At 43.7% G+C, this 26,600-nt stretch overlaps 1 protein-coding gene across 2 annotated transcripts in view; it reads right to left on the reverse strand.

Annotated features, from left to right (window-relative positions):
- Positions 1 to 1,294: 1,294 nt before the first annotated feature.
- The window catches only part of LOC139540427 (LHFPL tetraspan subfamily member 3 protein-like), a 60,564-nt gene continuing 35,258 nt past the window's right edge, over positions 1,295 to 26,600 (reverse strand). Inside the window, exons 2-4 of one of the 2 annotated variants that reach the window (XM_071344233.1) lie at positions 12,341 to 12,577; positions 1,714 to 1,738; positions 1,295 to 1,426 (exon numbers count right to left, since the gene is read on the reverse strand). In XM_071344233.1, the coding sequence (XP_071200334.1) occupies positions 1,725 to 1,738; positions 12,341 to 12,577 (251 nt within the window). In that variant the 3' untranslated portion in view covers positions 1,295 to 1,426; positions 1,714 to 1,724. Of the gene's footprint in view, positions 1,427 to 1,713; positions 1,742 to 12,340; positions 12,578 to 26,600 lie in introns of both variants that reach the window. The other variant, XM_071344232.1, reaches the window with a different exon arrangement.

Raw genomic sequence — 26,600 nt, forward strand, 5'->3', positions numbered from 1 at the left:
CTCGTGGGGACCTAAAACTGATTTCCATTACAAATCATATTTTCCTTAACCCAAAACCTAACTCCTAACCGCTAACACTAAATATAACCCTAACCTTAAACCTAACATAGCCTTTGTTCTCATGGGGACATGGGAAGTCCCCCCGGTGGACAATTTTCCTTATTTTACTATCATGGAGACTTTTAGGGATTTTAGAGCCCCACAAGGATAGAAGAACCAAACCACCCCCATCCCCCTACATTCACACTCATACAAACACGCATTCACCCAACAGCTACAAGATATGGAGCAGACATACAATCATATACCTCCCCCATCACAGTGAATAAGAATATACCATACCACAAACTACAAAAACATAGAGATTCTCCTCAAATGCAAGTAGTGTGCAAAACGAGCTGAGCTGGGCATCGACGACGTACGCTTGAAATGGAGTAACAAACTGAATTCCAACAACAGTGCTTCTTTTATATTTTAGTATTTATACATATATTTCAGCCCCAACTTTGTAAAACTAGAATGAATTATCTATATACAGTAACCGTAGCCACTCACGTTAGACAACAGTGCTCTAGTAAAGACGGCTATTGAGGAAGAGGGGGAGAATGAGGAGGAGGGATAGGTTTTGTTTGTAAGAGTTCACACATTATGTTGAGATATCGTAAATTTACACCCAATATTAGATGAGAATAGGACATTTCCTTCTTTTCACAACTAAAACATAAACACATACTCAGGAGATGGCATGGTACACTAATATACAATATCTACTGTTGCTCAACGTGTTAGCGTATGGATTTATTACAAGGTTAAAGTCTAAGGATATGTATTCACGTGTGACTTTACATGAGTATGTGTGTGTGTGTGTGTGTGTGTATTTGCTCACCCACGTGCATTTATGTATGTGTGAACTGTACTACCGTATTTGTGTATTTGTATCAGTATAATACTTCAACCTAGTACAACCCATCCATATTCTTGCAGATAATCCATACGTCTTCAGTTGGTCAGTCAAAATCTCTGTCCCTGTCTTGGTTGATTGTCGGTTGTGTAAGGGTTGTCAGTCTCTGCTGGGGTTCTACGGGCTCAGTGATAAGGGAGTAGTGTGGGGTAGAGACGCTCGATAGGGCTAGGACTATGAGCAGGACGGACAACAAAGACACACGTATGTACATATCATTGGCAGATACAGTATATATTATAAACTAGAGGGTGAGGGGTGGAATATTACAGTGTGAACGTGCAAGTGTGAATGGAGTGGAGGCGTCTAGTTCCATAGCTATCCATTTCTCCTCCTCTTCCCTCCTTTCTCCCCCTCTCTCTTTTCTTCTCTCTCCCACAGCCATTGTGTGCTGTCCTCTTCTGGGGGTGATGGTTAAAAAGCTGGAGAGTGATGAACGGTGAACACACACACTAGGAAACACACCTGGGGGGGGGGGGGGGGGGACATGGTTAGGGTGTGATAAATCAAATTGTTTATGCACAGACATTTCAATTTACGACCCATTTCCTCTGTAGTCCCATAATAGCACAGTGAGGACACATATTACATGTCCATGCCAATCAAGCCTGTTGGAATCATATTCAATTAAAAATAGGACATGATAGTTTTATGCAAAGTGGCCCCCACTGCTAATTGAAATCATAGATACATTTTTGGGAGCCAAAATGTAGTTTGTCAGTGAGGGCAGTTCTGTATTTTGGATCACTTACCTATGGATGTTTTAGGCATTCCCAGCTTCTGTGCGAGAAGAGAAGGGGAGAGGTATAGAGCCAGTGGGGGAGAGAGAAAAATAGAGATTGTTTTAGCAAAAATACACTGATCAGTGGTGTGTGTAGTATCTATAACAACCAGCATTGTGTGTCACATGAGTGTAGTATGCCAATGATACTTCTGCAATTAACCTCTCTCTCTCTCACTCACTCAATCGGTTGTCTGGTTCCATTAAAACCTACACAGTGATCCCATTTCCCAACGGGGTTGTTTGCGTAAGAATAGAGTTCTATCAAGAACCATTTTCATCTGAAGAACCCCTTTTGGAAGAAAGCATTGTTGCCGATTATTTGGGAGGCAAGAACAGTTCTACATAGAAGCGTTCTGAATAAGCTTTTTATAGTAAATGTTTTTCTGTTAAATAGTGCCTGAGCATTAGTGGTTACCTCAGTGTTTAAATTTCAACATTAGGAGTGGGTAATCTGATAAATGTAAAACGATAGGAAGATGTGAAAATGTTTAAAACTGTACCTACAAGGGAATATTTGTGCATGTATCTGGTATTCCCTTAATCATTTTACATATACAGTACTTACAGTGCATTCGGGAAGTATTCAGACCCCTTGACTTTTTCCACATTTTGTTACGTTACAGCCTTATTCTAAAATCGATTAAATTGTTTTTTTTTGCCTCATCAATCCCATCAATTTTTGCCTCATCAAATTTATACTTAAAAAAAAAACTTAAATATTACATTTACATAAGTATTCAGACCCTTTACTCAGTACTTTGTTGAAGCACCTTCGGCAGCGAATACAGCCTTGAGTCTTCTTTGGGTATGACACTACAAGCTTGGCACTTGGGTAGGCACTTGGGTAGCACCTTGGGTATACAAAGCGTTATGTTGTGGCCAAATCCAACTCAACACATCACTGATTACCACTGTTCATGGGTATTCCAGCATCATGTTATGGGTGTGTTTGTCATCGCCCATTCTTCTCTGCAGATCCTTTCAAGCTCTGTCAGTTTGGATGGGGAGCGTCGCTGCACAGCTATTTTCAGGTCTCTCCAGAGATGTTCGATCGGGTTCAAGTCCGGGCTCTGGCTGGACCACTCAAGGACATTCAGAGACTTTTCCCAAAGCCGCTCCTGCATTGTCTTGGGTGTGTGCTTAGGATCATTGTCCTGTTGGAAGGTGAACCTCAGCCCCAGTCTGAGGTCCTGACCACTCTGGACTAGTCTCCCATTCCCTGCCGCTGAAAAACATACCCACAGCATGATGCTGCCATCCCCATGCTTCACCGTAGGGATGGTGCCAGGTTTCCTTCAGACATGACGCTTTTTTTACTGAGAATCCTTTAGGTGCCTGTTGACAAACTCCAAGCGGGCTGTCATGTGCCTTTTACTGAGGAGTGGCTTCTGTATGGCCACTCTACCATAAAGGCCTGATTGGTGAGTGAGTGAGTGTGTGCGTGTGTGTGTGCGTGCGTGTGTGTGTGTGTGTGTGTGTGTGAGAGAAATTGCAGAAGTCTCATTGAAACGCATACTACACTTTGTTTCTTCTTAAAAAAAATATTCAAACTCCGTCAACTTGATTGTTGATCATTGCTAGAGAGCCATTTGATTATCAGGCCAATTTAAGTCAAAACTGTAAGTCGGCCACTCAGGAACATTCAATGTCGTCTAGGTGAGAAACTCCAGTGTAGATTTGACCTTGTGTTTCGGTTATTGTCCTGCTGAAAGGTGAATTTGTCTCCCAGCATCTGTTGCAAAGCAGACTGAATCAGGTTTTCCTCTAGGATTTGTTTATGTTTATAGCTGCATAATTTTTATTTTTATCCTAAAAAAAACTCCCTAGTCCTTGTCGATGACAAACACACCCATAACATGATGCTGGAAAATATGAACAGTGGTAATCAGTGATGTGTTGAGTTGGATTTGGCCACAACATAACGCTTTGTATTCAGGACAAAAAGTAAATTTAGTTGCCACATTTTTTGCAGTAGTACTTAAAGCTGCAATATGTAACTCTTTGTATTTTTTTAATGTTCAAAAGCTCCACTAATACCCTGACTACACCGCTTGCGGTGTAAAAAATTGCACCCACACTGCTCGCGCGTGTCAACGAGCGTCTGCGTTGCCAAAGGCTAAAATAGAAGTCATTCCTATTTCTGACGCAGATCGCGCTGCACGTCCTGCCTCTCCCATCTCCTCATTGGTTTATAGAAGCAGGTACCCACGTGCCATCTCCTCATTGGTTATACCCATGTGGGTGATTGAAAGACAAACTGTGTTGCGGGTTGGTGTAGTCAAACTATGAAAGTGTAGATGCCAATCACCATATAAGTTCAAAGATGATAAAGCCTGGAAGGAGGAGAGATGACTAGGAAGGAGGAGAGATGACTAGAAACGATTCGGTTGACCGTTTTATGTGTGGATTAATTGTCGGAGTAGAGGACCTTGTGCATTTCAGGTAAAATAACAACCTAATGTTTATATCCCAGGACAAGTTAGCTAGCTACAACAAGCTAGCTAAATAGGACACATTTGCTAGCAAGTGCAAGCTAACTAGCTAAAACATAGCTGATATGGCTGACTTGCTTAAACAAATGTGGTTTCTACAGACAATTGAGATGTACAAACTATGACATACGGGGACGATGATCGGATTAGAGGCAATCTGTAATTTCGATTAAGACATTAATGAGCGAGTTAGGACGTACGTAGTCAATAACTATTTGTTCAGCACTTTTGAAATGTACAGCGACAGAATTCAGAACATGGGCCGTTCTTACAGTATTCTCCCTGAACACCAAGTCAGAACCGTAGGATAAATAAAGGGGGCATATAAGCAGACAATGTAAGGTCTTACAATATTCACTGATGACATTTCTCTAAAACAGGTTATAGGCTACATGTGCACCACCAAGTCAGAACGGTAGGCTAAGTTATGCGGGGAAAAGGGACCAAAGTCTGGCATTCTCTGGATACATGGTGCTTTCAAGACAACTGGGTACTCGGATAAAAACAAGGTTGAATCATGACGTCAGTGATCTTCAGTTCGGAGCTCTAGAGAGAGGCCCGAGTTCCAACTTGGAGTTCCGAGTTGGATGACCGCTCAAAACGTATTTTCCCAGTCGGAGCCAATTCCCAGTTGTTTTGAACTCACTGAAGTCTGAGATTTTCCAGATTGACAGCATGGCCAATGTTGAATGTTTATGCTTTTAAGCTTGGAAAAGAGACCCTTAAACCCAGACTTGGACCACGCACTTACTCTACTGAATAGCAGACTAGTGATTGCTTTGCAATGCTTGCAGTTAGCCACTGATTCCTTCCAAACCACTCATTGTTAAATTTACGATTTCCAACTTTTTGTATAATGTTCATGACAAATGGCCGATGAGCACCAATTCGTTTTATCTATAATTTCTCTTCAATATTTCTCTTCATATGACAAGGATTGAAAAGGATTTTCCAGTAGATTGTCGACTTGATTCATGATGATGACTGCTAGCTTGCTAGCTAAGATTTTGAAAGTATGATGTTGATCAGTCCAATCAAAGCTACTGTAGATATAACGTGATTTGACATCATTTTATCTGTGCCCAATGACCTTGAGCCTCTTGGATGAGCACTTCTAATGTAACTCTATGGCAGCACCAAAGGGGCTTGAATTTTAAAGCTCTCCCCGTAAATTCTGCGGTGATGTAGTGTCCCCATGAGTGACAGAACACAGAGCCAATCACGGCGCAACTAGAGAACATTACCAAGCCATATGCTCCATATTTTCCACTGGCTCCCCCACCACCACAAAAAGCCCTAAGCTAGGCTGAAACACCTCCATTTTGGAGCTGCCTTAGTCAAGAGGGCAAAAAAGGCTGTCCTTAAGGCTGTCCTTGTAAATTCTTATTTACAAGGACAGCCTACCAAAAGGCAAAAGAAAAGGCCTCCTGCGAGGATGGGGGCTGGGATTAAAAATACAAATAAATAAATAAAGGACAAAACACACATCACGACAAGAGAGACAAACACAACACTACACAAATAGAGACCTCAGACAACAACATAGCCTATCAGCAACACATGACAACACAGCATGGTAGCAACACAACATGACAACAACATGGTAGCAACACAACATGGCAGCAGCACAACATGGTAGCAGGGTACAAGCATTATTAGGCACAGACAACAGCACAAAGGGCAAGAAGGTAGAGACAACAATATATCACGCAAAGCGGCTACAACAGTCAATAAGAGTCTCCATGATTGAGTCATTGAATGAAGAGATAAAACTGTCCAGGTTGAGTGTTTTTTGCAGCTCGTTCCAGTCGCTAGCTGCAGTGAACTGAGAAGACAAGCGACCCAGGGATGTGTGTGCTTTGGGGACCTTAAACAGAATGTGACTGGCAGAATGGGTGTTGTATGTGGAGGATGAGAGCTCTAGTAGATATGTCAGATAGGGTGGAGTGAGGCCAAAGGGGGTTTTATAAATAACCATCAACCAGTGGCCAGATGACCAGTTTACAGAAGAGTTTAGAGTGTAGTGATGTGTCCTATAAGGAGCATTGGTGGCAAATCTGATGGCCGAATAGTAAAGAACATCTAGCCGCTCGAGAGCACCCTTACCTGCCGATCTATAAATTACGTCTCCGTAATCTAGCATGGGTACTGATGGTCATCTGAATCAGGGTTATTTTGGCAGCTGGAGTGAAAGAGGAGCAAATACAATAGAGGAAACCAAGTCTAGATTTAACTTTAGCCTGCAGCTTTGATATGTGCTGAGAGAAGGACAGTGTACAGTCTAGCCATACTCCCAAGTACTTGTATGAGGTGACTACCTCAAGCTCTAAAGCCTCAGAGGTAGTTATCACACCTGTAGGGCGAGGGGGATTCTTCTTACCAAGCCACATGACCTTTTGTTTTGGAGGTGTTCAGAACAAGGTTAAGGGCAGAGAAAGCTTGTTGGACACTAAGAAAGCTTTGTTGTAGAGCGTTTAAGACATAATCCGAGGAGGGGCCAGCTGAGTATAAGACTGTATCATCTGCATATAAATGGATGAGAGAGCTTCCTAATGCCTGAGCTATGTTTTTGATGTAAATTGAGAAGAACGTGGGGCCTAGGATCGAGCCTTGGGGTACTCCCTTGGTGACAGGCAGTGTCTGAAACGGCAGATTTTCTGACTTTATACACTGCACTCTTTGAGAAAGGTAGTTAGCAAACCAGGCCAAAGACCCCTCAGAGACACCAATACTCCTTAGCCGGCCCACATAATGAAGTGGTCTACCATATCAAAAGCTTTGGCCAAGTCAATAAAAATAGCAGCACAACATTGCTTAGAATCAAGGGCAATGGTGACGACATTGAGGACCTTTAAATTTGCAGGGACACCTGAGCGGAAACCAGATTGCATACCAGAGAGAATACTATAGACATCAAGAAAGACAGTCCGTTTTTCCAACACGTTTGATATACAGGGCAAAATAGAAATAGGCCTATAACATAAGATCAGCTTGATCTCACCCTTTAAACAAAGGACGCACCGTGGCTGCCTTCCAAGCAATGGGAACCTCCCCAGAGAGGAGAGACAGATTAAAAAGGTCAGAGATAGGCTTGGTGATGATAGGGGCAGCAACCTTAAAGAAGAAAGGGTCTAAACCATCTGACCCAGATTTTCTGGGGGGGTCAAGTTTAAGCATGTCCCAGTTTAAGTCACCTATCAGGACATATTCAGACTTAGTGCAAGGGGCCAGGAGAGAGCTTAGGGCAGGTAGGGTAAAGGCCGGTGCTGATGGAGGACGATAACACCCAGCAACAGTCAACGTAGAGCTATTTTAAAGTGTATTGCTTAAAACCAGTAAATCAAATTGTTTGGGGACAGACTTGGTGGAGACAACCAAGCACTGAAGGTGATCCTTGGTAAAGATTGCCACTCTCTGACCTTTGGAAGATCTGTCTTGCCAAAAAAGGTTATAACCAGAAAGTTTAGCATCAGTATCCAAAACACTCTTCCTTAACCACGTCTCAGTAATGACCAACATATCTGGATTGGAGCTGTGAACCCACACTTTCAATTGATCAATTTTAGGTAATAAGCTTCTAGTGTTAACGTGCAGAAAACCCAGGCTTTTACAAAAGCAGAAATCAGTGAAGCAGATATCAGAATTGGGGCTAGCAACAGTAGATGGGCCAGGGTGTACATGCACATTTCCAGATATCATCAACAGTAATACAATCAAGGCACTGCAGAGGACAGGGAGAGCACTGCAGAGGACAGGGTTGATTTATGACATTTGAATGTTCATTAGATGGCAACATGATGCTACTGTACAGCAATTTCATCAGGTAACATGAATACAAAGCCAGCGAGAGGTGGTTAGAATAGGATGGGAGGCCAAAAGTCAGTGTAACCAATAGAGAGTCAGAGTCCTGAGTGTGGGAACAAACATAGTCTGTCCCACAAGTTGGGTAAATAAAAAAGTTCATAGTCAGCAATGCATGCAGGAGTCATAAGGCAAATAGCAAAATGCACAAGGAAAAATATATAACGACATGGGGCTAGCCACTGTAAGTTCAGAGTCACTTGCCCGAACAGTGACTGTGTCCTGGAGGCGAGCGAAAGCTCCAGAGAGAAGGGGGAGTGTGGTGGGGGTACCTGTACCAAACAGGGGGAGACAAGCCAGGGCAGACGGTGAACAGATTGCCAGTTGGAATCCAAGCAGCAGTGCAGCAGGCAACGGGGGTAGTTGTCACACCCACTTCGGAGAAGCTTTTATTTCTGGAGGCAGATTTCTTGTATAAAATGTCAGTGGGTGGTCTCTGAACAGTGGGAGAGGGCTTCGAAGGCCTCTGGATTTGGGTGGGGTAACCTGTGAGACTCCTGCCATTTGTTGGGCTCAAAGGCTTCAACACCTCTCACTTCACACCTCAGTGCTAACTGAAGTTGTATCTGGTCTGTCTCAGTTCCAGATTGGATGTTGTCCTCAGGTCTCTGCTGTTTGTTTGCCAGAACACCCTCTGTATAACTTGAAAAAAGGAATCCTTGGTAGTAGTAATCCTTCCAGGTAATTTTGTCCAAAATGAGGTTGTAGGTTTGGAGTTTTGATCTGGAGTGAAGGTTATGCTGTGGAGGGTAGTATCCTGTATATGTCCCTGTCGTAAAATCCAAGTTTATCTAACTTCAAATCAATTTTTTGGTAAAAAAAACATGTTGAAAAATGTTAGAGCTCACACGCAGCTGTGTCTCTCTCTCTCTCTCTCTCTCTCTCTCTCCCTTCCTTTGTCTCACATTATCTACCTTTCTGGCTGACAACGTAAATATTACAACATGTATAAATATATATATACCTTTCCTGAAGACATTGTTGCTCAAATGGAATTGAGTTATCTTCAATCTTGTCCGTAACTGTTATCGCACAAATTTCCCGACTTTTTTTGGTTGTCACTAGATAACACAGCCACAAAGTCTCAGAGCGGATGTTGATGCTACTTCATCCCAGCTGCGAATAACAATGAGAGCTGGGGTTTCTGGGATATCATGTTCAAATCAACAACAAAAAACACTGCATTCTTGCCAGAGGGGTCTTCAAAAACATGTTCATGTTTAATTGCTTTGTTGCAAAGAGGATACGTGTTTTGGAATAATTGTATTCTGTACAAGCGTCTTTCTTTTCACTCTGTCATTTAGGTTAGTATTGAGTTAGGAAGGAAGCCTGAATCTTTGTAGTGACTGGGTGTATTGACACACCATCCAAAGCCTAATGAATAACTTCACCATGCTCAAAGGGAAACGCAGCATCTGTTTTTTTTTATTTGACAAATCTACCAATCGGTATCCTTCTTTGCGAAACATTGAAAAATCCTCCCTAGTCTTTGTGGTTGAATCTATGCTTGAAATTCACTACTCGACTGAGGGACCTTACAGGTATGTGTGGGGTTCTAGAGATGGCGTAGTCATTCAAAAATCACATGAACCACTATTATTGAACACGGAATGAGTCCGTGCAACTTATTATGCATGGACTCACTCCTGAACTTATTTAGGCTTGCCATAACAAAGTCGTTGAAAACTTATTGCCTAAAGACATTTCAGCTTTTCATTTTAATTCATTTCTAAAATGTTCTAAAATTTTATCCCCTTTTCTCCCCAATTTTCGTGGTATCCAATCGCTAGTAATTACTATCTTGTCTCATCGCTACAACTCCCGTACGGGCTCGGGAGAGACGAAGGTCGAAAGCCATGCGTCCTCCGAAGCACAACCCAACCAAGCCGCACTGCTTCTTAACACAGCGCGCCTCCAACCCGGAGGTCAGCCGCACCAATGTGTCGGAGGAAACACCGTGCACCTGGCCCCCTTGGTTAGCGCGCACTGCACCCGGCCCGCCACAGGAGTCGCTGGAGCGCGATGAGACAAGGATATCCCTACCGGCCAACTCCTCCCTAACCCGGACAACGCTAGCCCAATTGTGCGTCGCCCCACGGACCTCCCGGTCGCGGCCGGTTGCGACAGAGCCTGGGCGCGAACCCAGAGACTCTGGTGGCGCAGCTAGCACTGCGATGCAGTGCCCTAGACCACTGCGCCACCCGGGAGGCCAGAAATGTGCACTTTGACATTATGGTGTATTGTATGTAGATAAGTGACACAAAATCTTAATGTAATCCACTTTAAATTCTCAACAAAATGTGGGAAAAGAAAAGGGGTGTGAATACTTTCTGAAGGCACTGTACATGGTTCTAACTTACCCCATTTTATTTCTAAGAGTGTACTCTCATATATGTGTGTGTTTTAGCATGCATCCGCACATGAGTGTGTGTTGTCATGACTCTCCTGTGAGGATCCAAGGATCAGGTTACGGTGGATTAGCGTCAATAGGGGGGGGGGGGGGGGGGGTGAGGGGTTTTTATGACACCTCACGTCGATCGCAAACTTCAGGCAGCCGATGATTCCTTTTGGGGTCTAATGTGGGCGAATGTAATGTCTCTTTGTGTTACAGAACAAAACTTCAACATCAAACAATGGACACTGGGACATTATATTTCAACATTCGAATGGAATATGGAAAATGTATGTCTATTTTGCGATATCATTAAAATTATTATAAACAAGTTATAACGAAAACATTGGAACTTCAAGAGATTTTACACTGTGTTTATTAGTTTTACATTCTTTACGTTGTGTAGAAAATATCAAGGATAAAAATAATAGTTTTGTGATTTTAGTTTTGTAACGAGATCATAGTAATTCTGATACCTTGCCTCATAACTAGCCACTCCCCAAGGAGCTCAGAGAGCGTGTGTGAATGACGAAAACGCCCCCGTTTTACCCGAGGGTATAACGAGATTGAGTTAAGAATTAACAAACTAAAACGGACCACAGCTGCAGCGAGGTCTACGATAGTCACGACCCCGGAATGCAACATGATGTTGAAGAAGACAAAATAACCTCTTAACAATCAATGCTATGGTTGAGTAGCTGTACTGTATCTAAGAAGGTGATTTTAAGTAGGACCATCCAGTTATTCTCTTCAAATCATTGATTCCTACACTGCTTTCATCACCACTCTGGGATCATCGACACGGCTGATTAGCCATCCTCAGGAGACTACTCTTTCAGAACGAGTGCAAGTAAACAGACAAGATGGACATTGTGACCTCTTGTGGACAATCAGAGACTTACACCAGAGAACAAAGGAGAAGGCCATCCGAAATAAGAAGGCCCAATTGAACCCTCCTCACCAAGTGGAACCCTGCCCACGAAGGCCTGGGCCCAACAGAGATACCCGATGAGGATCTTCAACACGTAAATACATGCATTACTTCTTGCCCAAAAGAGCGGCAGTTCGGGGCAAGGTATTAGGGTTACTGTGAGCATAGTTCCCAAATGTATCCAAGTGTTGCTTCTCTTTCTCTCCCTCTCTTTCTCTCTCTTTTTAACTCTCCATCTTGTGTAACAAGTATCATATTGCGTTAGACTACTAGGGACTTGTTGTCGTCGTGTTAAGTTTACAATCAATAACCTATACTGTGTGTGTGTGTATCCTATGTTATCATTTAGTGTTAGTAAATAAATTATCAAATCAATGTGTGGTATGGAATGATCAGTGAGACCCGGGTTTGTGCAGATTTACAAAGTCTACGACGTTCAGAACGAGACTGATATGAGGAAATGATTAATTCGTGACTGTAATGATATCCATATATTCTTTAGTTAATTCGGGAAACGGTAACTCATTAAACAACTTTTCCCTTGGTGCCCCAAATTCCTAATGAGTTAATTGTTACATGATTCATTTAATCGAGTATCAATTAAACATAGTTAGTTGATGAAATAAATAACAGTCATCAGATTAATGATAGTCACGTCACAACAGTTTATGTGTGTGTGTGTGTCTCTGTGTGCTGTTTGTGTGCTGCTTGCTTGCAGTGTATTCATAGTGTCTTCTACGCTCCTTATAGGAACCGCACAGCACATCATTTGCTGCTATTGCTCCACCATACCTTTATTTGGTTAGTTCCCTACCACTTTTGATCAAGACATTGTCAAGTAACTAGCCAAATAAAGGTATGGTGGAGCAATAGTGTGTATGGGTCCTAATGGACTGCATTGACTATTCTCCAGTATTACCCTTGCTCTCGGCCAGCAGTTCCTCGGTCATGAGTCCGTCCTGCCTGTTGCCCAGTACGAAGGCCAGGAAGGAGAGCATGAGGGCATTCAGGACCCCCATGATAGCCAGGATGTAAGCCCAACGCATGGAGCATGCTCCCAGGGAGTACTTGTCTGTCTGCTCACCGCACATCCTCCGCACCTCATCACTGTCCCAGCCATCAGGGTAGATTATACAGCCCATCACCAGACACACACCTGGAGGGAGGAGAGGAGGAGGAGGAGTGAGGGGATGAGAGGTGGGAGGAGAGGAAGAGGAAGAGAAAGAGTAGGGGTATAGCGAATGAAAGTAGTGGGATAAGGAGGGTTAGGAGAGAGAGAGATACAGAGAGAGAATGATAGAGCAAAAACAAATATTATTTCCAGTGCGTTAAGTCTTTGCCCTTCTATCATCACCTAGCAGGCTTCTTTCTCCCTGTTTGCTATTAACCTCTCTGGGATATTCGAGACGCTAGCGTCCCACCTCAACAACAGCCAGTGAAATTGCAAGGCGCCAAATTCAAAACAACAGAAATCACATAATTAAAATTCCTCAGACATACAAGTATTTTACACCATTTTAAAGATAAACTTGTTGTAAATCCAGCCACAGTGTCCGAATTCAAAAAGGCTTTACGACGAAAGCACACCAAACGATTATGTTAGGTCAGCACCTAGTCACACAAAAAACACAGCCATTTTTCCAGCCAAAGAGAGGAGTCACAAAAAGCAGAAATATAGATAAAATTAATTACTAACCTTTGATGATCTTCATCAGATGACACTCATAGGACATCATGTTACACAATACATGTATGTTTTGTTCGATAAAGTTCATATTTATATCCAAAGATCTTAGTTTACATTGGCGCGTTATGTTCAGTAATGTTTTGCCTCCAAAACATCCGGTAATTTTGCAGAGAGCCACATCAATTTACAGAAATACTCATAATAAACATTGATAAAAGATACAATTGTTATGCATGGGATTATAGATTAACTTTGTCACGGCCGTCAAAAGAAGTGGACCAAGGTGCAGCGTCGTGAGCGTACATTTCGCTTTTTATTTAAATTGTCGCCAACAAAACAAAAAACAAAAAAACAACCGTGAAGCTTACAGGGCAAAGTGCCACTAACAAATGTAACTACCCACACTGAAAGGAGGTTAAAAAGGGCTACCTAAGTATGATCCCCAATCAGAGACAACGATAGACAGTTGTCCCTGATTGAGAACCATACCCGGCCAAAACATAGATTTAAAGAAACATAGAAAACAAAACATAGAATGCCCACCCCAAATCATACCCTGACCAAACCAACTAGAGACATAAAAAGGCTCTCTAAGGTCAGGGCGTGACAAACTTCTCCTTAATGCAACACTGTGTCAGATTTTTTTTAAACGTTTCGGAAAAAGCACACCATGCAATAATCTGAGTACGGCGCTCAGATACAAAAACAAGCCATACAGATACCCGCCATGTTGTGGAGTCAACAGAAGTCAGAAATAGCATTATAAATATTCACTTACCTTTGATGATCTTCATCAAAATGCACTCCCAGGAATCCCAGTTCGCGCGTTTAGTACACAAATCCAAACTCAGGAGGCGCGGGCAAGTCCAGGCGAAAGTTCAGACGAAAAGTCAAATTACAGTTCGTAGAAACATGTCAAACGAAGTATAGAATCAATCCTTAGGATGTTTTATCATAAATCTTCAATAATGTTTCAACCGGAGAATTCCTTTGTCTGTAGAAATGCAATGGAACACAACTAACTTTCACGGGAGCGCGCGAGACTGAGCTCGTGGCACTCTGCCAGAACCCTGACTAAATCAGCTCTCATTTCCCCCTCCTTCACAGTAGAAGCATCAAACAAGGTTCTAAAGACTGTTGACATCTAGTGAAAGCCGTAGGAAGTGCAACATGACCCCATAGACACTGTATAGGCAATGACTTGAAAAACTACAAACCTCAGATTTCCCACTTCCTGGTTGGATTTTTTCTCAGGTTTTTGCCTGCCATATGAGTTCTGTTATACTCACAGACATCATTCAAACAGTTTTAGAAACTTCAGTGTGTTTTCTGTCCAAATCTACTAATTATATGCATATTCTAGCTTTTAGGACTGAGTAGCAGGCAGTTTACTCTGGGCACCTTTTTATCCAAGCTACTCAATACTGCCCCCCAGTCCCAAAGAAGTTAATGCATTCATCTATCGATCCCTTCTCCAGACCTCTGCTCTCCTGGGAACCACAAGCGTTTATATCTGCAAGCTCGCAGGGGGAAAGTGGATACCTAGTCAGTTGCACAACAGCAACACGGCTGAAAAGTTTTGCCAGAAGCTAAGAGTAACAGGAGGTTGATGGTATGAAATCATTCCTCCAAGTCTTTCCCTGCTATCTTCTATATGTGTGATGGTCAGTGAACTGACAGTCCGGGCTGAGCTAGCCTGTTAGTTAGTCTTGTTCTGCTACATGACATATTCATACCCCCTCTCAGAAACTCCATGCATAGTACACACACACACACTGAAGAGAGACACAGACCATGCACAAATGTGCTGCTTTGAATTTGACTTTCACGCCTTCGCCTCTCCATCTTCAATATTAAGCAGCTACTTCTTGATCACGGTTTGGTTTTCGCCCAAGGGGAAGAATCTCCCTGATCTTCAACTTGGATGAGGTGTATGTGTGTGTGCACGTGCTTGAGAGTGTGTGTTTGTGTGTGTGTGAGAGTTTGTGTGTGTGCGTGCATGTGTGCATGCGTTAGAGTGTGTGTCTGTGAGTTGATGCTGTGGCAGTAGAAGAAGAAGGTGGAAAAGGAGCTGACTGCACAGTTACCCAGAATGCATTTCAACATTAATAATACAACATGTTCCTCCACTTCCTCACCCCCACAACTTCCCTCACATCCCTTGACACTGTTTGTGTGTGTGTGTTTGTGTCTGTATATGGGTGTTTGTGTGTGTGTCTGGCTGGGTGTGTGGGTGTGTGTGGGTGTGTAGGTGTGTTGTCTTCATGATACAGTGTAAATGAGGATGTGTATGTGAATTTGGACTCTCATACTCTCATCTCCTCCCTTTCCCTAAATATTTCCTTTAGTACTTTGACCTCCTTTCATCCTCTCCTTCCTCTCACAATGGTTTTGGTTCTACAGAAGAGGGAAAGGAACTACAACTGAGCTACTTTGCTTCACGAGCACAGTACAGCTGCAGTCTTTAATATTCCTGAAAGACATCAGGAGGGAGAGAGAGGAGAGAGAAGTAGAGGAAGGAGAGAGAGTGTTTGTGTTTGAGAGAAAGGATAAGGCCAGTCAGAGAGAGAGAAAGGATAGTGATAGACAGAGATAGAGAGAGAGAGAGAGAGAGAGAGAGGATAGCGACAGACAGAGAGAGAGAGGATAGCGGCATGCAGTGTGTTAGAGAGAGAGGATAGTGATAGAAAGAGAGAGAGAGAGAGAGGAGAGCAACAGACAGAGAGTGAAAGAAAATAATGAGAAGGAAAGAGCAGAGCTGTATGCTGCTGCTAGCTGCAGTCTAACTGCATATCAAAAATAACTTAACATAACCCGGTTCTATGATATTATGAGCGAGTTCACTCATGATGGAATGGAAGATCCAATCACACAACGTCTGTCGTAGACAGACAGGCGCAACGGCCAATAGTGGACCACTCCACTTCCCATATAAGGCGCCGTAGTCCGCTCTGATCTTCACTTGTAAGTACACGTTCGTCTTTCTTACACAAAGCGTGAAGAGACCTCACTCTTAATATCATAGAACCGGGGTTATGTTAAGTAACCCTAAGTTCTATTTCAATTACCCGTTCAGTCTTTTACTTCTGGGGATATAGCGTTCATATACTCTCTGAAGTCCAGTCTAGACAGGATCAATCCTCAGAAGTCCCGACAACAAGCACTGTATGCGCTAACGAGAGGCGCAGAGACGTCCAGTCGGTAGAACCTCATCAAGGTAAAATGGCGGCAGAAGTTTTATGTGCCCCCAACGATTGTGTGTTTTTGTTTGTTTATCTGCGTTGATTGTAACTTATTTTTTTACTATTTTTGTACATAATGTTGCCGCTACCGTCTCTTATGACCAAAAATAACTTATTGACATCAGGACTGCGATTACTCACCACGGCCTGGCAGAATTATTTTTCTTCTTTCACGACTCTGACAAGCCCGAGGCGGAGGATATACGGCTCCCTTGGAAACAGGCCCTGACCTCAGTGATCTGCGTGAAGAGGAGGCGGAGAAAGAGAGGCCGGAGGGCGGGTTGCCTTCTGAGGAGTAGGAGGCGATCAAATATACCCCCACTCCCCTCAATTCTGCTCGCAAACATGCAATCTTTGGACAATAAAATTGACAAGTTATTGGGAAGATTGAACTACCAACACGACATTAAAAACTGCAACATCTTATGCTTCACGGAGTCGTGGCTGAACGACGACGATATCAACATACTGCTGGCTGGTTATACGATGAACAGGCAGGATAGAACAGCGGCGTCTGGTAAGACAAGGGGCGGCGGTCTATGTATTTTTGTAAACAACAGCTGGTGCAAGATATCTAAGGAAGTCTCGAGCCATTGCTCGCCTGAGGTAGTTTCTCATGATAACCTGCAGACCACATTACCAACCGAAAGAGTTCTCATCTATATTCTTTGTAGCTGTTTACATACCACCACAGTCAGAGGCTGGCACCAAGATAGCATTGAATGAGCTGTATTCCGCCATAAGCAAACAAGAAAACGCTCTCCCAGAGGTGGCGCTCCTAGTAGCCGGGGACTTTAATGCAGGGAAACTTAATCAGTTTCACCTAATTTCTGTTATGTTAAATGTGCAACCAGAGGGAAAGGAACTCTGGTCCACCTATACTCCACACACAGAGATGTATACAAAGCTCTCCCTCACCCTTCATTTGGCAAATCTGACCATAATTCTATCCTGCTGATTCCTCCTTACAAGCAAAAACTAAAGCAGGAAGCACCAGTGACTAGATCAATAAAAAAGTTTTCAGGTGAAGCAGATGCTAAGCTACAGGACTGTTTTTCTAGCACAGACTGGAATATGTTCCGGGACTCCTCCAATGGCATTGAGGAGTTCACCACATCTGTCATTGGCTTCATCAATAAGTGGATCGATGACGTCGTCCCCACAGTGACTGCACGTACATACTGTCACAAGCCGGCTCATAGCCTGTGACAAAAATGAGGGGACACGAACAACAGGTATAGGCCAATTAAAAGTGTTCTTTATTATAAACAAAACTATTAACTTTAACTAAGAAAAAGGAATGAGGTGTGGAAGTATCATAATGTAAGGTGTATGTAAAGTGCATGGATGTGTGAATATGTGTTTGAGAATATGACTGAGTGAAAACTATGCAAAACTACAAAGGAACAAACAAAACATGATCATACCTGGAGGAGCAGAGCGAGAGAGAGCGAGAGAAGTGATTAGTGACAGTTTAAATACTTAGAGCCCACGTGACTCCAATCACTAACGACCCTCCTCTGCCTGCAGGAGGAACCGCCCCTGCAAGGCAGAGGAGGAGCCGTGACAATACCCCAACCAGAAACCATGGATTTACAGGCAGCATCCGCACTGATCTAAAGGCTAGAGCTGCCGCTTTCAAGGAGCAGGACTCAAACCCGGAAGCTTATAAGAAATCCCGCTATGACGAACCATCAAACAGGCAAAGCATCAATACAGGACTAAGATCGAGTTGTACTACAACGGCTCTGACGCTCGTTGGATGTGGCAGGGCCTGCAAACCATTGCAGGCTACAAAGGGAAGCACAGCCGAGAGCTGCCCAGTGACACGAGGCCACTGGACGAGCTAAACTACTTCTATGCTCGCTTCAAGGCAAATAACATTGAAACATGCATGAGAGCACCAGCTGTACCAGAAGACTGTGTGATCACGCTCTCCACAGCCGATGTGAGTAAGACCTTTAGACAGGTCAACATTCACAAGGCCGCAGGGCCAAACGGATTACCAAGACGTGTACTGCGAGATTGCGCTGACCAACTAGCAGCTGTCTTTACTGACATTTTCAACCTCTCCCTGTCCGAGTCTATAATACCAACATGTTTTAAACAGACCACCATAGTGCCTGTGCCCAAGAACACTAAGGTAACCTGCCTAAATGACTACCGACACGTAGCACTCACGTCTGTAGCCAGGAAGTGCTTTGAAAGGCTGGTCATGGCTCACATCAACACAATCATCCCAGAAACCCTAGACCGACTCTAATTTGCATAACGCCCCAACAGATGATGCAGTCTCTATTCCACTCCACACTTCCATTTCCCACCTGGACAGAAGGAACACCTAGGAACATGCTATTCATTGACTACAGTGCAGCGTTCAACACCATAGCGCCCTCAAAGCTCATCAATAAGCTAAGGACCATGAGACTAAACACCTCACTCTGCAACTGGATCCTGGACTTCCTGACAGGCCGCCCCCACATGGTAAGGGTAGGTAACAATACATCCGCCAAGCTGATCCTCAACACAGGGGCCCCTCAGGGGTGCGTGCTCAGCCCCCTCCTGTACTGCCTGTTCACTCATGACTGCACTGCCAGGCACGACACCAACACCATCATTAAATGTGATGATGACAAAACAGTGGTAGGCCTGATCACTGACAACAACAAGACAACCTATAGGGAGGAGGTCAGAGACCTGGCCGTGTGGTGCCAGGACAACAACCTCTCCCTCATTGTGATCAAGACAAAGGAGATGATTGTGGACTACAAGAAAAAGAGGACCGAGCACGCCCCCATTCTCATCGACGGGGCTGCAGTGGAACAGTTTGAGAGCTTGATGTTCCTTGGTGTCCACATCACCAACAAACTATCATGGTCCAAGCACACCATGACAGTCATGAAGCGGGCACGACAAAACCTATTCCCCCTCAGGAGATTGAAACGATTTGTTCCTCAGATCCTCAAAAGGTTCTACAGCTGCACCATCGAGAGCATCCTGACTGGTTGCATCACTGCCTGGTATGGCAACTGCTCGGCCTCCGACCGCAAGGCGCTACAGAGGGTAGTGCGAACGGCTCAGTACATAACTGGGGCCAAGCTTCCAGACATCCAGGACCTCTATACCAGGCGGTGTCAGAGGAAGGCCCTAAAAATTGTCAAAGACTCCAGCCACCCTAGTCATAGACTGTTCTCTCTGCTACCACACGGCAACCGGAGCGTCAAGTCTAGGTCCAAGAGGCTTCTAAACAGTTTCAAGCCCCAAGCCATAAGACTCCTGAACATCTAGTCAAATGGCTACGCAGACTATTGGCGAATGTCGAGGGGTCCCTCCAGTGGCTGAGAGCAGCAATGCAGGACGAGGATACCCTTACCCACTGTTCGAGGTGAAGACGGGGACACAAGTGTTGGGCAGAAACGCAGCATTGGAAATCTCTCATTATCAATAATCCCAGTGGGCCGACTGATATGGCGGAGGCCATCAACCCTAGTATACGGAGTCCATAGTTTGACTGTATGCCCTAATTGGAACAGGCAGAATTATGTGACTCGCCCTTCTGAAATGTCATTTATTCTGATACCCAGATATTCTATGTTCAGAGCCGCTTCCACAGATTTACTGAATGTTCTTGGGGCTAGAAATAGTTTGAATGGGACAACAAGATATTCTTAGGTCGTGTCCTGGAAGGCAACCATGAGAAATATTGTTTGTGCTGGGAAAAATGCTTATGTGAAAATAGGCATCTTGTAGATCGACTGTGGTGAAACAATCGCCTTGAAGAATGGAGCGAGGCGGCACCTTTTGCGTAAACATATGAAACGTCAACTTTCTCAGATATCTCCTTTTTGGGAACCAGGAAGTAACGAGATTGCCGTCTTGCTCAACAGAGAGGAGATCTCCTCCTGTAGTATTCGAGCTGAGTCACCGTTTGCTACTGAAACCACCACTCCATTGGATTAGTTTTTTCCTGGCGAGCTCATGCCTGTACCTTCTCGTAAACGTGGACAGGACCCAGAAGTGAGTGAAAGAACAAGTAACGTATAGAACAGAGTTTCTCCTAGATCTTTCCTTTCCTCTCTTCTCCTCTCCTTCCAGTCCCTCTGGCTCTGACTGTCAAAAGCTCAGGTGGCTCTACTGACTGTTATCAGCCTGGGATGGAAGGAGAGAGTTCAGTTCTATCTAATGCTATCAGTGGGATGGCTGCATAAGTGCAGAGTGGCCACATCAGGGATTTGATGAAGGGAACGAGACTAGCTGAAAAGGGACTGACTTTGTACCCTTTTCACACTACTGAGCTGAGCAAAGCCAAACCGAGCTGTACTGCACCAGTCTGGTTATGCCCTAGTTGCTGGAACCGTGCGGGACAAAGTGAAAAGAGAGCTGTTAAGAGAGAGGAGCTGTCCATTGTGCTGAAAAGTAGGGAAGCAGACTATGCACTGGGCTGTCCACGTTGCTGGGTGTGCTAGAGAGGAGAATAGGAGATGTCACTTGGCCTAAAGGGTTTGTGAAACAGTATTTAAAATACAATCATGCGTTAGTAATACCAGCATTCGTCAGATTGAATGAGATAATACTCAAGGTCATAGGCTATTTTGACAAAGATTATGATTTTTTTAAATGATGATGTCATCAATTTACTCCAATGGCGTAAGTAAATGTATGGCTTAAATCTCCAGTATCATGAATGTATTTATTTCAGAGAAAAGCTCTGGGGTGTCCTCTCATTGGGTTTGGCTTTGTCTTGTCACATATATTAATTTTACATTGTGCCAATGGCGAGAGGGGGAAAGGTACACACAGCTAGAGTGCTACTGGTACAGGTGTGAAAATGGAGAGATAGAGAGAGAGATCAAGCGATTGCACTGCAGTAGAAACAATGGTGAACACAGCATTTTCTGGTTAAAAAAGGCAGTTTAAAACCACCAGGGGGCGAAACTGATTTACTTTCCCACTTTACTTTCACACACACACACACACACACACACACACACACACACACACACACACACACACACACACACACACACACACACACACACACACACACACACACACACACACTTCCCATCTCCTGTCTCTTGAGACACCATGTCATAACAGGAACAGATGGGGTACACATGTCAAACACACTGTAACAACACACACACACGCATGTACAAGCACACACACACACACACACACACACACACACACACACACACACACACACACACACACACACACACACACACACACACACACACACACACACACACACACACACACACACACACACACACGCACACACACACACACACATTGTATCAACCCAGGAACACTATAATCTACAGCTATACAATGCAGCACCTGAGACAGTCAGCACACAGTAGCTCCATTCTAACATTCAAACAGCAGCACGGAACCAATCTGCCTGTCGCTAAAGTGTGTATGTGTGCGTGTGTGCTTGTGTGCTTGTGTTTGTGCATGTGTTATTACAGTGTATGTGTGGAGACGTGCAGCAGACAGCAGCCCCATTCTAACACTCTCGCAGCGGCACAGCACCAATCTGCCTTTTAACTGTGTTACATAACATAATGTGATCAAGACAAAGGAGATGATTGTGGACTACAGAAAAAGAAGGACCGATGGGGCTGTAGTGTAGTGGAGCAGGGTGAGAGCGTCAAGTTCCTTGGTGTCCACATCAACAACAAACTATCATGGTCCAAACACACTAAGACAGTCGTGAAGAGTGCATGACAACGCCTATTCCCCCTCTGGAGACTGAAAAGATTTGGCATGGGTCCACAGATCCTCAAAAGATCTTCAGCTGCACCATCGAGAGCATCCTGACTGGTTGCATCAACGCCTGGTATGGCAACTCTATGGCCTCCGACCACAAGGAACTACAGAGGGTAATGTGTACGGCCCAGTAAATCACTGGGGCCAAGCTTCCTGCCATCAGGACCTCTATAACAGGCGATGTCAGAGGAAGGTCCAAAAAATTGCCAGGGACTCCAGCCACCCTAGTCATAGACAATTCTCTCTGCTACCACACGGCAAGTGGTACCGGAGCGCAAAGTCTCGGTCAAAAAGGCTTCTTAACAGCTTCTACCCCCAAGCCATAAGACTCTTGAACAGTTAATCAAATGGCTACCAGGACTATTTGCATTGCCCACACCCCACCCCCCATTTTTATGCTGCTACTCCATGTATAGTCACTTTACCGCTACCCACATGCACATATTACCTCAATTACCTCGACTAACCAGTGCCCCGCACATTGACTCTGTAACCGAACCCTCTGTACTGGAACCCCTTGTTTATAGCCTCGCTACTGTAATTTTATTGTTGCTCCTTAATTATTTGTTATATTTCCATTGTTATTTTAATTATTTAAAAAAAGTGTTTAACTGCATTGTTGGTTAGGGTTTTTTAAGTAAGCATTTCACTGTAAGGTCTACCTGTTGTATTCGGCGCATGTGACAAATAACATTTGATTTGATAACAAAACCAAGGCTTAATCACAATCACTAATACTTAACCCAAACCGGCTGCGCGCGTGCGCCATCGTGCATACATTTATTTTGTCCCCCTACACCAAAGCTGATCACGACTTGCAGATTAAAATATCAAAACAAACTCTGAACCAAATACATTAATTTGGGGACAGGTCGAAAAGCATTAAACATGTATGGCAATATAGCTAGCTAGCTTGCACATGCTAGCTAATTTGTCCTATTTAGCTAGCTTGCTGTTGTTAGCTAATTTGTCCTGGGATATAAACATTGAGTTGTTATTTTACCTGAAATGCACAAGATCCTCTACTCCGACAATTAATCCAGACATAAAACGGTCAACCGAATCGTTTCTAGTCATCTCTCCTCCTTCCAGGCTTTTTCATCTTTGAACTTATATGGTGATTGGCATCTAAACTTTCATAGTATTACCATGACGACCAGCAAAACAGTTCGTCTTTCAATCACCCACGTGGGTATAACCAATGAGGAGATGGCACGTGGGTACCTGCTTCTATAAACCAATGAGGAGATGGGAGAGGCAGGACTTGCAGCGCGATCTGCGTCAGAAATAGGAATGACTTCTATTTTAGCCCTGGGCAACGCAGACGCTCGTTGGCGCGCGAGCAGTGTGGGTGCAATAATTGAATAACATGGATTTCTACATTTATTTTGCGAAGCTCGTGCACGCGACGTGTCTGGTCTGGTTAGCATGTCAGTCCAGATTTTGGGATAGAGGGTTTAACTGTGGGGTACACACTGTAGGAAGTGACAGAGTTGACAACTGGTTGTAATCTGGTTATACTGTATATATTGCATCATTTCAACCAGTGTCACGGATCCCTCCGGAACTTTCATTATGCACAACTGGCCCCTATTCCCAGTGATTAGTAATTGTATAAGTGTGTCCTTGGTTTACCAGTGTCATGTCGCTTATTGTCCGTTGGTGCGTGTGAATACCTGTGCTGTGTGTTTTGGCTTTCGTGCCATTGTGGATTGTGCAGATAATTACAGGTCTCTTTCTGTGTGTTAATCATTGTGCGCTTGTGTTATTTATTCTAGGTACTCCTTGCTCTTTTGTTTGTGTTTCTACCTTGTGTTTTGTATAGTGTTTGTTTGGTCTTTGTCCCCGTGCCTTTACACGGCACGCCGTAATTTGGGTGTAATAAAAAAAACTATTACGCATTCCTGCGCCTGTCTCCCGAATCATTCATAATGATGTGACAACCAGGGTTTTCTCTCTCAATCCCAATCCCACTGCTTCAAGTTGCTTTGCGCAGAAATTATAGGGAATTGGGGATTCTAAACAACACTGCTTATTGTAGTAGATATATAAATAATCTCAGAACACTAAACCAAATCTCTTATTTCTAAATGAAAGTCTGACATTAGAAATTAAGTAAATCATATATCACTAGCTAAAACATACAATTCTGTAGTACAGTTGACATCAGTGTTTATTTGTTCAAGCATTTCATTACTGTAAGTACATCTGAATGTGAAGACTGACCCTTCATTTACTGAGTAATATTCTGGGATGGATGAATTATGCAATCATAATCATAGTCATAGCAACAGCATCATCACCACCTGACTGCATGCAGCTGTCTATCAAAGAAGATGTTAACTGATGGCATTTTCTCCTCCGTTAGCTTTGCCCTTTTCTCTCTGTCCCGTTCCCTCCAGAGCAAGAGAAAGAGAGAGAGAGAGAGCGCGAGAGAGAGAGAGAAAGAGAAAGGGAAGGAGAGGGAAAGAGAAAGAGCGTAGAGAAAATAAAATGAGCAATTCGAAAGAGTGCTAGAGAGGACAAAAAAGAGAAAGAGAGAGAAAGGAAAGGGAAGAGTGAGAGAGAGCTCACAGCATGTTCCCTGGATGGTACAGTACCACTACGCATGTCACACACATGCAAATGCACATGCACACACACACGTCATCATGACTCTGGCTGCCATATGCCTCAGCCTCAAGCCCGGAGCCCTTCGGCCCAAAGAGGCTATTCTCAGGCACCCAGCTGGAAACACTGGGATCTTGGGATTGGAAAACAGGGCTGTGTCTGAAAATGTTACCAGCCAAATCCGTACATTATCCCTTGTTTACTCAAGTCCTTTCAAAGCGCAAATCTTCTCCTCCAATGTGCATTGAGAGGAATGGAGGAGCCAAGAATTTGGCTAGTAGTGTTTTCGGACACAGCCCTGGAATGGAAAAACTCAGATGGCTAACAGGATCTTGTGTAAGTGATCCAGAGATTGTTGTGGTTTGAAATGAGAAGAAGGGGCCCTCCCTCTCTTACTAGAGAGGGAAGTAGGGAGAGAGCGAGGTTGAGATAGAGAGGAGATGAGAGACAGAGAGACGGATGGAGAGAGAGAGAGAGAGAGAGAGAGAGAGAGAGAGAGAGAGAGAGAGAGAGAGAGAGAGAGAGAGAGAGAGAGAGAGAGAGAGAGAGAGAGAGAGAGAGAGAGAGAGAGAGAGAGAGAGAGAGAGAGAGAGAGAGAGAGAGAGAGATGGGAAGGGAAGGGAGGAAAACCAGGGAGGAAGAGAGGCGGGGGATGTTTGAAAGCAAGGCAGAGCAACAGATGGGGATAGATAGAATCTCATTTTATTTGTCGCATGCGCCGAATACGACTTGTGTAGACTTTACCGTGAGATTCTTACTTACGAGCACTTTCTCAACAATGCAGAGTTAAAAAAGTAAGAAAAGATGAGCAATTAAAAAGGAAATAGTAACACATTAAAATAACAATAACAAGGCTATACAAGGAGTACCGGTACAAAAACAAAAAACTGTCAGGTCACGGAAGTCTCGAACTATCCTACCAACATCCTTTCAAAACTCGTTGAATGGCTAGTTTTACCCCTTTAAGCACCTGCAATTTACCACTGGTGAGATAAATTACACATTAAATGAGAATTGCCTCCAACCAAATAATTTACATTTTTTATAATTTAGTCCAGACCATTTTTTACTTTGAAGTGAAAAACCTCAATTCCGGATTATTTATTTTTTAAGTCCTGCGCAGTTGTAAATCAAATAAATGGAAACAATAGTTCTTTCAACATTCTTTTAAAGAAACGGTGAATCATCCAAGGGTGCCAATATATTTGACCGCATCTGTAGTCATTTTCTGGTTGTTAACCAGTGAACTCCGGTGAATGGAATCATTTTGTGATACAAATACACTAAAACAAATCAGCCCAATAGCTCATCATGTTACATTGCAAGCAGAATAACACAGAGAATATAATTGGAATTATTCTGATAGCTGTAGATCTGTCTGTATATATATTATTATATTGGTCTTGATATACCGGGAGGTTCGAGCCATGAATGCTGATTGGATGAAAGCAGTGGCATATCGGACCGTATACCGTGGGTATGACAAAAAATGACTTTTTACTGTTCTAATACATTGGTAAGCAGTTTATAATAGCAATAAGGCACCTCGGGGGTTTGTGGTATATGGCCAATATAGCACGGCAAGTGCTGTATCCAGGCACTCCGCGTTGCGTCCCGTCATAAGAACAGCTCTTAGACATGGTATATTGCCCATATACCACAACCTCTCACGCGTCAATGCTTACATATCTCACCACTGCCATCTAGTGTGCAAATTGAGTACTGATGCTGGTGCAAACAGTGCCCACAAACTGTTAGGGCCTACATAAAGCTGTCCCAGCAGCAGTCCCAACAGCTTACCACTGTTACACCTGGCAATCAGCTGAGCCTTGTCTGGCAGTGAAACAGTCAATTCAGCCTCA

Source organism: Salvelinus alpinus, chromosome 15 (assembly GCF_045679555.1).
Source record: "Salvelinus alpinus chromosome 15, SLU_Salpinus.1, whole genome shotgun sequence".
Classification (NCBI taxonomy): Eukaryota; Metazoa; Chordata; class Actinopteri; order Salmoniformes; family Salmonidae; genus Salvelinus; species Salvelinus alpinus.